Source organism: Taudactylus pleione, unplaced genomic scaffold, assembly GCF_031769625.1.
Source record: "Taudactylus pleione unplaced genomic scaffold, aTauple2 ptg000354l, whole genome shotgun sequence".
Classification (NCBI taxonomy): domain Eukaryota; kingdom Metazoa; phylum Chordata; class Amphibia; order Anura; family Myobatrachidae; genus Taudactylus; species Taudactylus pleione.
The window spans coordinates 2418811-2432667 of record NW_028284755.1 but is presented as its reverse complement, the minus strand read 5'-3'; the positions used below and the strand labels follow the sequence as shown (position 1 = coordinate 2432667).

The 13857-nt window shown below is 43.1% G+C and overlaps 1 protein-coding gene across 3 annotated transcripts in view; it reads right to left on the bottom strand.

Moving 5' to 3' along the window:
• The window catches only part of RNLS (renalase, FAD dependent amine oxidase), a 269902-nt gene that overhangs the window by 57454 nt on the left and 198591 nt on the right, over positions 1–13857 (bottom strand). For 2 of the 3 annotated variants that reach the window (XM_088444321.1, XM_088444322.1), the window contains exon 5: positions 13095–13268. The exons of the other annotated variant lie outside the window; for it this stretch is intronic. In XM_088444321.1, the coding sequence (XP_088300447.1) occupies positions 13095–13268 (174 nt within the window). The remainder of the gene's footprint in view (positions 1–13094; positions 13269–13857) is intronic. 3 annotated transcript variants of the gene reach the window in all.

The following is a 13857-nucleotide window of genomic DNA, read 5'->3' as shown; positions in this document are numbered from 1 at the left end:
TGCAGAGGAATAAGCAGGGAATAATGAGGTGGAAGTATGTGATGAGATCGTTATAGAAGAAACAATGACAATGTACTGGAGAAAAACAAAAGCTGGAACAATACTACGCGCTTAGAGAGCTGACGGCACAAGCTAACGAGGAAGAATATCTTATAGTGCCCACCGGGAATGGATCAGTAGAGATCACTGTGGTTGAAGGGATGACTGCATAATGCTGGGACCCTCATACAGGCTGTCGGCCAATGCAAATGGAATACCTGGCAAGGTGGACGCACAACGAGAGGCCACAAAGTGCCATAGATGCGCCTGGTGGTGATCTGAAGGAAAACGACAGTAATGGAGATGACAACATCCCGGCTGCAGAAACCCAACACCAGGCGGAGGAAACAACATCTATCCCTCATGATGACAGCTTAAGAGGCCTTAGAACAACATAAGAAAGAGCTAAAAATTAAAAACAAAAAGAAAAAAAAAGCCGAATTAAAGAATTCCAAAGGCAAAAGAAGAAAGTAAATCAGAGAATCCGTGAAAAGACCTCATGTTTTGGGTGGATCAGGAGAATAAGAATATCTGTGCTGAATATATTACGCAGGCCCAACAGGGACTGAGGTCATAATGAATATAACTAGTTGGAAACTTCATCTTTTCCCAACAAGAAACAAAGGACTTTCAACATCTATTATTTGCAGGCACAGGCTTTCCAGCTTTAGCCATGTATGGACACGCCAACAGCAAAATCCCTCCTTCCTATAGATCATGGCTCCAGCAGCCACACCAGTACAGATAGCCAAGCTGATCTCTGATGGATACATGGCCCCACGGAGAGCAGATCATTCCTTAGAGGTGGATCCACCGGCATCCTGAAAGCGTCTGTGGTGAGTACAGTGCTACAGCACTAACGGCACCTGAACTTTCTCCTCCTTCCAAATATACAGTACTTGCGAGGATTTTGTGGAGAATCTAAACCCCGTGCATCACAATCTGCTGATTTGCTAACGAAGTCCGCAAGGGATGAAACACGACTGGTGGAAACAAGGCTTGGAACACATAAACTGGTCAGCAGTATTCCGGAGTTCCTGTCAGCTCATTGTTTACAAGAAAAACTGTCGAGTCGGAGAGCAGTGTTTGTCTGAGAGCTGTGCCTGACAAGTCCACATAGGCCGGCAACCATACTAGGCTGGTTATGCTGATATTTTCAAACTTACATGTACATGTTTTATGTTTTTTTATTACATAAAATAATTAATACTCTTTGCAATTGTGTGCTCCAATTTCATTCCTAGAAAATATATATCTCTTCTCTATTAATATATAAAATCAAGTGCCTGGTTTAGGGGTCTGTCTGTTCTTTTGGGCTAATCTCTTGAGCCACTGGATGGATTTTGATGGGGGTTTCACTATTCTATACAGAATTGATCTAGGAAGGAAGGTTTAGATGTATGAACCATTCCTTTGTGGCAAAAGGGAGCCGAGCAGTTACAATTTTAGTGAAGCAAATCAGAGAAAAGAGAGCATCTGAAACTGAGACTTGGAAAGAAGCAAGTCACAGAAAAAACTGACTGCTGCTGCAGGGCTGCACTCTGATTGCTCTCTTTGATTAGTTCTCACTGTCTCAGAGAGCCAATGTGTCCTGTCCCTTAGCATAGAAGGGAGGGAGTCAGGGACTGAGCAGAGTCATGTCTGAGGCAGACAGAGAGTGAGAGACAGCCTCCAATGAACCCATGAAGATGCCCTGATGCAGACACAGTAGCCAGGAAGGAGCCAGCGGAGGCATAGCTATCAAGAATTTAATAAAAACAAAGCATCGGAACACCATCAAATGATTTCCATTCAAGGGTGGCAAACATCGGACCACCACCATCAAATAGTAAAAACACTACCATCAGAGCAAAACCATTGGATTCCAATATCCATCCCTACGCTGCACCTGCAGACAGACTCCATCAACCACTCCTCTACCGTGAAGTGCTCCCACTCCAGCGTGATCTTCCTGCTCAGCCACATGCCCTCAATGAACAGTAGGCACCTCCCATGGAAGTCAGCGCTGTTCTCGAACAGGGGCACCATAGCGAGGAAGCTCAACAGGAAGCCCAGGAAATACTGGGTACATTGTGCAAAGAGAACATTGCTCATCGCCATGTTCAGAAGCCGGGAAGGGGTGCGCATAAAGGCTGCAGAAATATGCATAGGTTCCCTAGCCCCAGAGATATGCTGATGATAATTAGGCACGATGAAATTGCTCCCATGCAAACCCAGGGGTGGGCCACAAGTGCAATATAAAATGGCTTCTCACAAATTCACTTGTGCCTGTTGTATTCACTTATATGTTATTAGATTGTAATCTCTGGTGATCAGGGCCCTTGATTTAACCATCTGGACACAAGCATGAATATTCTTAAAGCCTGGACTGTAATGGCGGAGTTTGGTAACCACTGTGTTAAGGTATAAGTGCAGCAGAACTGTGAGCAACACTATTAGAACATGCATACTACAAACAATTTTTTCCTTTGTACAATATACCAAAAATACTTAGTAATGAGAAGAAATATTTTTATGGAACGTTCATGGATGACATGAGAAGAGGAGGGCTCACAAGGTGACACGGCCAGGTTGGACTCGCACACAGCTGTTGTGCAGCTTTTCTGCCACAAAGGCATTTTGTTTGCAGACTCTTGGCCATGCAGTACCAGATTAAGGTCCAGTTGGGCCTGGAGCTGAAATTTATGAAGGGCCTATTGCAGGGGTCTTCAACCTTAGGCCCTCCAGCTGCTGTGGAACTACACATCCCAGCATGCCCTGCCACCATTTTGATATAACAGCATGGCAGGGCATCCTGGGATCTGTAGTTCCAAAGCAGCTGGAGGGCCAAAGTTTGAAGTCCCCTGGGAGCTGCTACAGGGGGTGTGACCAGTGGGGTGTGTGGCCAATTTTGTGGTCTGCATGACAGTATCAGAGGTAGTGGTGGCCATGGAAGGGTTCATGGGGGTAGTGCAGAGAGGTAGTGGTATGCATGGAGGGGTCAGGAGGTAGTGCAGAAAGGTAGTGGTGGGCATAGCGGGGTCAGTGCAGAGAGGAAGTGGTTGGCATGAAGGGTTTCAGGGTGGTAAAGGAGAGAGGTAGTAGTGGGTATGAAGGGTTCAGGGAGGTTTGCAGAGAGGTAGTGGTGGGCATGAAGGTTTAAGTGTGGTAGTGTAGATGTTACGGTTCTCACACGGTTGTGTAAGACCTCTAGAGCCAGGGAGAGGATCTGCTACCATTAACAGCCACCCGCTGTTCCCTTAGTGATTTATTTACACACCGGTACTTAGGTGGCCGTCTGGATTTACGCCTTCAGCAGTAGAGGCTTACACAACCAACGAGAGACCACAGGACTGCTGCCAGAAACACGGCTGAGGAGTGGCAGTACTTCAAATACTGGTACTAGCTGGAGTGAAGCTGCAAGTGATAAGTACAGGAACAGATGTGATTGATAGGATACTCTAGCAGCAGCAGATGATAGGTCTCAGGAATGTCTAGGGACAATAGTGCAAGTAGGTAGTCAGGCAAGAAACGAGAGGACAAACTAAGCAGGCTGCACAGCAGGAATGACCAGGACTGTGATACCGCAGGTTATCAGACAAGGACTGGACAAGCAAGATACAGACAAGGACTAAACAGACAAAATACAAGCTAAGACTTGACAGACAATGAACAATGAAGTGGCAGGACCAATGGCTGAAGCAACAAAGTTCAAGGTGCGGCCTTGAGGGCTGGGGTGCAAGTGAAACCTTAACGATGCGGCCTTGCAGACCATGGTGCGGCTAAGACAGCCGAGATGAAATGCAGGCTATGATGCGGCCTTGCAAGTTGTGGTGCTGCTATGACAGCCGAGATGAAATGCAGGCTATGATGCAGCCTTGCGGGCTGTGGTGCGGCTATGACAGCCAAGATGCAGCTTGAGAGGCGAGATGAAATGCATGCTAAGGTGTGTCTGGAGCAGTATGGCAGACAGGTGAACTCTGGCACGACAGGAACACAGGCAGGAAGCAGACTGACAAGCAGCGGCAGGGTATATTTCACAGGCTAATACAAAACAGACAGGCAGGTGCAGGACACTGGAAGAATAACTCAGCATACAGGAACAGTGGAACAAGGTAACACTGGCAAAGATTCAGACTTCTGAGCAAAGACCAAACATACTCTGGACGTCAGATAATATAACCGGCATGGAGTGAAGGGCTGGCTGAAATTTAACAGAGGCAGGGTCCAATCAGAACCAATTCCTGGAGAGAGCAATTCCTAATCAAAAGCATGAGTGCACCTGCTCTGCACACAGACAGCTATGTAATTAGTGAGCACATGATACAAAACACACAGACAGACATGAATGACAGGCTATGATCTAATCACAGACAAGACAGGATTTCCAGCTACCTGCAAAAAGCCAGAACAAGGACAGGACATGATGCAGTATCCCAGTAACAACTATGACTGGGAAATGCCACCAAGATGATTTGCTAACTGCAAATCCTAACAGTAGAAAGGTGGGGTGGGCATGGAGGTAGTGGTGGGCATGAAAGGTTAGGGGTTAGTGTAGAGAGGTAGTGGTGGGCATGGAGGGGTCAGTGCAGAGAAGTAGTGGTGGTCATGGAGGGGTCAGGGGGATCGTGCTGAGGTATTGGTGGGCATGAAGGGGTCAGGGGGTAGTGCGGAGAGGTAGTGGTGAGTATGGAGGGGTCAGGGAGGAGGTGTAGGGAGGTAGTGGTGAGTATGGAGGGGTCAGGGAGGAGGTGTAGGGAGGTAGTGGTGAGTATGGAGGGGTCAGGGGACACAGACCTGAGGGCCGACTATGACATGTCTGTACCTTTAGCTGCATGTGACATGTATGATAAGTGATGAGTACACCTTAGCCAGACAGACACTGGTCACAGACAATCAGTAACTGAGTGTGCGGCCCCCCATGATCTCATGCAGCTGGTCAGGAAGGGTAGGGAGTAAGAAAGTGCATGAGGGACATGAATGGGGCTGAAACTGCAGGGAGATGGCTCCAGGTAGTAGGTACCTGGTGCTGTGATGGTGACAGCATCCCTCCTTGTGATAGGCTGGGAGAAGGGGTCTTACTGTGTAGGAATGGGGGTATTCCTGCTGGTGTCTGAGCATGCTATGTCTCCCCGCTCCCCTGTGCATTGGGAGCAGCTACTGGGAGTTAGCAAAAGTACTATACCCGGCATTTAAACACCAGACTTTGTTGAGTGTGTGCCTAGGGAGGCTGCTGTAGCTTGTAACAGGAGAAAAAATGTCCTGTCCCAGCAGTCCTGTAGGCCTATTTTGATGGGAGGGCCTGGAGTTGCAGCTGCATCCGCCCCATTGTTAATTCGGCCCTGCTCATGACCTCTCATATATGAAAAATTAAGTTAAACATACTACTCAATCTTACCTCGCCTACTGCTTTGTGCCTTAATAGAGAAGATTATATATATTGCTCCCATGAGTTAACTTTAAGGACAGATACAAAACGACTGAAAATGTGTCAACTACATAATTGATAAAGTTAATAAAGCTATCGATGAATATTATCCTTATTACATTCCAGTGATGTGCGGTCATGTGAGGCAGAGCCTCTCCTGTCATACTTGGATATACTCCACAGTTTTTTACTATAAAAATTATAAGAAAAATGGAAAGAAAATATTATAAATATCTTCTTTGTATTATTCTAATAATTTTTAAAGTCAAAACTCTGGAGTAAAAAGTGTATGGCAGGTGAGACACTGCCTCCCCTTTTACGCACATCCTTGATCAAAACACACTAAGTTTCCAGCACTATATACTGCTGCACCTTTGTATAATGCCCACATGAGCCCTCTGGTTCATATATGTATCTGTAAATCTAGCTCTGATTCTAGCCAGTGCCTCCCCAGCCATTTACCTCACCGCACGTCACTTATAAGGTGCCTACACACTTGGCGATGTGCTCACGATCCGACATTGTGTCTGATTTCCCCTTGAACTCTCCCCAGCAGCTCCCCGGCAGTCGTGGGAACGATTTGGTGTTAAAAACTGTCCTATGTGACAAACGATCTATCGTGCCTCCTAACTATTCCAGTGCATCGTGACTGAGATTGTCAGATCTGCCCTACAGCACGGCAGATCTGAAGATGCGATGTACGACCTGCGGGGACGCGCATCGGCATCGTGAGTGGACACTCACGATTTGGGCATATTGTACACAATTTGTCGTCACGATGCGTCGAAATCGGGCAAATCGTGTAAAATATTGCTAAGTGTGTAGGCACCTATAATTCAGTGGCTGGCAAAAAGGATTTACCGTATTGTCGCTTGCATATCAGTATGACCACAGAGTGGTATAATCAGCTAAAGCTCCTTCAATGCCAGAAATAGCCAAGATAACAACAGATTTTGCCTAGACCAGTAAAATAAAGTTGAATTGTGTGCCAAAAGGACAAGAGGTACATGGGAAACCTGAAGTAAGTCATGAGGATTTTTTGGGCCAAACATGGAACAGTTGTCCACATTGAAGGTTATTGGATAATCCCTTGAAAAAGATGAAATTCAAGGAGGAAATAAAATAATTGTAGCCATAATGCCAACAGAAAAACACAGCTGTGAAAAGGGCTCTCCTTTCTGTTAGTTCATCAACAACCGTGTCCCAATTTCCATTCAGAATCTGAACTAGTTGTTTTCATGGAATATTTATATAAAAAGTACTCTTAATATCCATGGCTGAAGCATAAAATTGCTTTTAGCAAAAACAGTGAAGAGTTCTAGCAGTTCCTTTTGCCCAGGAATGCAGACAGGAATTAACAGATTTTGGTTGTTCCATTAATTTAGTAGTTTCCTTATTTTCATTTGACTTTTGTCCCATTAACTATACAAGGAAACATATCTAATGCTGGACATAAGGTGCATACACGCGGTCAGATTTGTCAGATGAACGACTGAACGATTTGCAAACGATTGAACGATTTCTGACTGCATTAAAATGAATGGAAATCGTGCAAAACTGACTGCAAACACATCAGATGTCAGATATCGTTATCTGATAAACGGGAACGCGCATCGTTCAGACATGTCACATTTTCCTTCAGATATAAATGATTTTTAAAATCGTTATCATTCAGATCTGAAGAAAAATCTGACCGTGTGTATGCACTAATACACTATACAATTATCTGTCAGATATCTGTATGGTTGGAATTAAAATCTGGTAATGTATGGGAGCAAATGACAATCGAACATTTGCTCACAAACACTGGAAAACAGACAAAAATGGACGTTCAGCCAAATTGGTTAAATAAAACAAATGTAACCAATTTGAACAATCGTTTTTGTCTGTTTTCCAGTGTTTAAAACCATATAATCGATTGTCATTTGCTCTCATACATTACCAGGTTTTCATTCCAACCAGCCAGATTGGACAGATAATTGTATAGTGTATGCCCAGCATAAGAAGTATTTCTCTAATTGCCCTTCCATCCATTACAGGGAAAGTAGGCAGAAATGTAATGATCCAGTAATGAATTGAGGCACCGAAGAGGAGGGCTGAGTGAGTACTAATTTCCTGGGCCTGGGCCTGTTGGAGGGTCCCGAGCCAGCTACTGAAGGGGACAAATACACGCAAAGTATTTTACATTTATTTTTTGGTCACACCTCTTGGATTAAGCCACACCCCCTCAGTACCTAAGCACCGTGGATGTCTCAGCAGCCCATGTTATTAAATCTATTTAGCATTATATACTAATTAGCAGACATAATATTACAAACAGAAAAATTAAATTAGCTATGATTTCCATAGTGTGAAGTTCTGCGTAAAATTAACGCACACTTTGCAGGATACAGTATTTTCACAAAGCGCACTGCCCATACCCGCTCAATTCAGTTATAAACGGCAAAATGCACAAAAGAGAGGGGAAGTCATCCTGAATTTCAACAGTTAGAAAGTAAGATAGCAGGACAGTGTAAAAGGCTGTTAGTGGCCATAAGTAAACTATTGGAGGCCATCAACTGGTGTCAAGGTTGATTTTTGCAACTTTTATAAATGATGGAAAATAATAGCCAGCATGTGTATTTTAACAAATAAAAGTGTCTACATTATTTTGGGGTACATAAACCCCTTGACAAGCTGGCTATTCCTACCACAGTCGCATCTGATGCAGCCATGTCAGAAATGCCCACTTGCGGCTGTTGACATGACAGACAGTTTTCTAACAGTGTACATCTTTTTTTTCCATATATGTCCCCAAAACTGTTGATTTTTTTTAAGATTATCAAATTATAATAGTAAATAATAGCTCTATAACCTTGATTTAGTATAATTGTATTACCAAATCTGCATATTTGTTTAAAATAATTATACATAATTCATAATTAAAAAAAAATGTGTGCATATTTAAGTTTCTAAATATTGATAAAAAAACACTCACAACTCCCATTTGTACAGTAAGTTCAAAAACCCCTTTTCCATCAATACAACTCCGTAACATACATGTCACACCATTTAATCCATTTTTCTGCTTTTTAGAAAAAAATTACAGAACAAAATGACATCTTTATTGGCCATTGTTTGTGATTTCAAAACCTCTGAACACATTATTATGCGCTGGAAGGGGTGTCTCAGGAGTACTGCACTATGGACCTCATTCAGAGGCGGTCGTTAGTTGCAAGCAGTCGCACTGAATCAGGGCGGCCGCTTGCATCCTGAACGGCCGCCTCCTTGATGATCGCTAAGCTGTGGGTTAACACCCACAGCTCTAACGACCGACATGGGTTATGGTAGCGATGGCCAAGACCATCGCGACCATCGGAGCTTATGACCAGACCCTAAGGTTGGGTCTGGGCACTCGTAAGCCCCAGGGAGCTTCCTGCTCTGATTGAGCAGGAAGCTCCCCACTGACATCAGCAATGATGTCAGTGGGGCCGCCCCCAAACGGCATGCGTTCCGGCGGGAACGCCTCCGTTTGGGCAGACACGCCCCCTGCCCGCCTCCCAAACGGGGCGAGCTGTCACTCACCTTCGACAGCTCGCCCCGTCTGCTGCGAGACCCCTAGCGACGGAGCGTCCGTCGCTAGCCGGGTCTCGCGCATGCGCACGACGGAGCCGGCTCCATCGTGCGCATGCCCAGTGGGGAAACATCGAGTTGGTTGCGAGCACACAGCGCTTGCGACCGACTCTGAATGACCCCCTATGTCCTGACATTTTACATTAAAATAAGGATTTTCCCTTACTTTTCACTTACTGTGAAGGCGCGAACTAAAAGACGTGTCACCGCTCATTGAAACCTGCATTAAATGAATACAAATAAATGCAAAAAGTCAAGGCTGTGGTTTTGCCCACGATAAAAAGTCACATGAGCTAGTTTGCGGCTAACTGAATTTGCCACAAAGAGCACAAAGGGAAATCTGAGGTAAATATTTGCATATTTCCGCAATCACTAATGCGGCTGCATTAGTGTCCATTTCTGAATAAGGCCCTTTATTTAGAGTTCTAAGAGGTTTTCTGTATTAGAGTTCATTACAATAAGGTAATGGATGCCTTATAACTCTGATCATGTGAGAGAAAGAAAAAACATTCCACCACCTTGGAGACATATGGTAGACATAAGGCAGGACAATTATTCAGGGATATTAGGTGCAGTTTGTTGATTTTAAATCTGACAACTGTTTGTGTAAAGGATGATGGAAAAATACCAATGGATATGGAGGAGTTGAAAATGTAGAGAATATATGGTAGGGAAAAGAATGCTAATGAGATGAGAGGGAATACAGCCAAGGGAGCAAGTGGCAGAAGGAGGGGAACAGAGCAGTCTAGACTTGTTTCCCAAACTCATTCCTCAGGGAGCACTTACAGGTGTACTCATTACTGGCTGACACATTTTAAAAAAGTCCACAGGTGGAGCTAATTATTTCACTTGCGATTCTGTGAGGAGACCTGGAAAACATGCACTGTAAGTGCTCCCTGAGGAATGAGTTTGGGAAACACTGGTCTTGAGCTTCCAACTGTTTGGGCAAAATTTACTAAGCAGCAAGTTCTAAACCGCAGCGATTTGGTGGCAGGTTCTAAACCCCGGCGGTTTGGTGGCGGGTTCTAAACCCAGCAGTTTGGTGGCAGGTTCTAAACCCCAACGGTTTGGTGGACGTTTGGTGGCAGTTTCTAAAGGACACCAAAACCACTGCTTAGTAATTCTAGCCCTAGCCATGTTGTATTCTATTTTAAAATGTGTTTTGACTGCAGTTTTGTAGTAGTTTTGGCCTTAGTGAATCTGTGGATAGCAAAACCACCGCCAAACCGCAGCCACATAACTGCCGGGGTTTAGAAGCCGCCACTTTGTAAATTTTGCCCTTTGGCTGGAAAAAGGGAAACAGAGGAAGATGGGGGTTTGGGCGGAGAGGAGAAAGAGAATCTGCTTGTGGATAAATCCTACTCTACCATGTCTATAAAGTGCAACTGTAATTGTAATAATACACTGCATACATTGTAGTCAGCACATAGCAAAGTGTTTTCCTTTTGCTAATGGACTACTTTATTCAGAAAGCAGCTTTGCAACACCACTATTAACTGAATCAAGAGCTGGTAAGATATCCTGTTTACCTACTTTACTGTAATTGCGATTTCCCTTTAACAGCTGAAAGGTTACCTCATCCTGTCCATGACTTTTTCCACAGCGCAGCACAGGAACCTCACCCGAGAATTTAAACACCCAGGGCAATTAATTTGTCATTTAAGTATGCATTTTCCATAGATACAAACTCTAGATACTGTGAGGTAGTTAGATATTTATACATTGATTAATATAATGAAGTCAGCATTATATGTGCACACCTTAAGTAGAAGTCCCTTAGCGATACACTGAATATTCAGTATGAGCATTTTCAGATAGGGTTGTGCTGTGCTATATTGGATTTCTGCCTTCTTCTTTGATGTAAATGATCATAAACACCTACGTGCTGTAAATATTTTTTTTTTTTAATATTGCTCCAAAATGGTGTGAGGTAAACCTGGCCGGAGAGGGCAGCTCTGGATATCCTGCCCGTTATCTAGTTCACCAATTAACATGGAGGGCACAATAGCCTATTTCTTCAAGAAAGTAGCAACCCGTGGGCCTCTTTGTCATTTTGTCCTATACACCCAATCTCGTGATGGTTGCTCTACAACTACCTGGTAAGACCATATCTGGTACCCATTGTGGTGCATAGACCCCGAAAGCTATAACTGGTACCAAATATAGGGTTTCAATATGAAACACAGTGAAATTTATATGCTACCACTTATAGCTTGATAGTCCATATCTGCTATTATACACTAGCCTTAGCTAGTCAGATTGTATACTGACTAGGGGCTGAGCCCAGGCCTGAATGAGCGTGGAGTGAAAGGAAATGGGTTTAAGTGCGATCACAGTGAGTGGACAGTCACAGTGAAAGCACAGTAAGGACATGGTGGAGGTGTGCACCTGCAGAGTGGGACTAAAATGGGCAGCAAAAAATAGCAAACCTGGAGGGGTCTGAGTTGTGTGTGCTCTGACCCTGGTGTAAATGTAAAGTTGGTAGTGATGACAGCATACAACTGATCACATTTACACAAAATCTCTACAAAACGTAAAGTGATGTTACACTGCAGTACACAATTGTTTTACACAAGTAAATAACGTTTCTTCTTCTTGGGGATGGGAAGTGTTATTATTAATAAAATGAAAATTTCCTTTTGCATATGCTATTATTTGCATGTTACAGTGTCTAATCCACTTGTGTACTTACTATCTCCTGTACACGGCCATTAACTTTAACTTCAGCGTGTTCTGCTATTTTACGCTTTTTGCAAATGCATGCAAAAGCCACACCTCTAAGCACAATCCAGTATCATTTCAGCTAGGGGGAGGGAGCTGCAACCAATGGGAAGTAGTCGATCTTTGCATGTGCGATTGAGTCTGAATCGGTCACAAAGATGTGAATGGATTTGCAATCACATTTTGAGATTTCCCAATGTGACGTCTCTAAATAAAGCCCACTGTTGCCCTCAATGCCGACTGAGTGCCCTTAATGTGGACCTGTCAACTGTACATAGAAGAAGCAGCCATTTTGTGAACAGAAGTAATATTCATGTGATGGCAATCTGTCAGATCATGAAGTACCAGTACCTCATGTGTAATATGCCTTCATGAATATTTTTCAGGTCATAATTAAGTGATGTCACTTGCTCCTAGTAAATTGGTAAGCTGCATACTGCTTCAGCCACATAATGGCGTAGGTGACAGAGCCACTTTAAAATTATACACAAGGTGTGGCAAAACCTACTTAGTTTTTTTTTTTGCTCTATAAACGTATTGCCAAAATGTTATCCTACTACATGTGGTATGATAATTAGAGTTAGAGTTACACATGTGTCCTGACCATGCTCTTTTTATATAACCGTTCAGCCTTATTACTATTTTTGGCAGATGCCAAACTCTCCCTTTGCAGAGATAACATGAAATATCATGCCATGGAGCTGTGTCTCAGAGCTCAGATTATAAAGAAATATGAGATTTCATGCTGTGCATTAACACGCCGCTAACTTTGAATTAAATATCGCTCAAGGATGGGGAGCAACATTATTTTACTTTGCAAGGACAGATGTCGATTGTAAGCACTGGGGTATATTTAGTACGCCCACGCTAATTTGGTGGTTTGGGTCACTTGATTTAAAAGGGCAATAATATTAAATACAGCACCTGTCATGTTTTTTATTTAATGTTATTGGCCCCTTTAAATCCAACGGCCAAAACTGCCAAAGATGAGGAGGTTTTGAATTTTCCTAATATTAATAATAATATTTTTTACATTATACGGTTTTCTTTCGTTGTGCCTGACAGGCATTTTGTTCTGCTTGTACTTTAGGATTTACTGCATGTCAGAGCAGTAATTGAATGGTTAAAAAATATTATCCAGAGGCATGATGGATTCCTTATTGTCTTTGGCCTAGTGTGACATTGTATTTATTCCCTGAGGCCTGTAGCTGAATACATGTTCTCTTCAGCATGGCAGCACTCAATTAAGCAGCATATCTGATGATCCCCACCCTCCATTGTCCCTGTGTTTAAGAGGAATAATGGAAGCACTGACCTACATTACGTTTCTTATTATCAATGGAGATGAAGCGTATGCAGGGATTATCAGTGATGTACTTTGCTGCCCAGGGGACATCAATCTGTGTGCCAGCTTCATAAAAGAGTCCCAAGGAGTAGCGAGAGGAGTAACTCACAGCTTCTAGTTGGCGCCTTTGGCTTTCCTTAATTACTGAAAGAGGAAAAAAAAACAAATTAAGAACAGACAACATTCAGCACGTTCTGAACTACATCTCCCATCATCCTCAGCCAGCAATCTCTGTATAACTCTGTATACAGTAACACATGTTGCAATGACCTATTATTCCTTGGTGACAGCTGTGACTTGAGCATGCACACGGTCTTGGCAGAGCGGAGGTCACTCAGGCAGTGCATTCAATGTAAAGCAAAGTGGAGCAATAAACAATTGGAGGTTACATATTTTCAATACATTGAACAGAACAAATACAAAGCAAAGTGGAGCAATAAACAATTGGAGGTTACATATTTTCAATACATTGAACAGAACAAATACTGTGTGTGTGCCATTCGGTCTTTGTTTCATTACACTAATCAATAATATTAGAAATTGATAAGATGCACTATTAAATAATAATTTGCAACAAAAAGAAGAAAGGATTTAAACTGTATAAAATGTCATAATTTGTCCATATAAATCCACCATTTGTGTGTAAATATAAATGTCATCACATAATACGCAAAGACATTGACTCAAAAGACTTCCATTTCTAATGCTATAAAATGACTCACTAATGTGAATT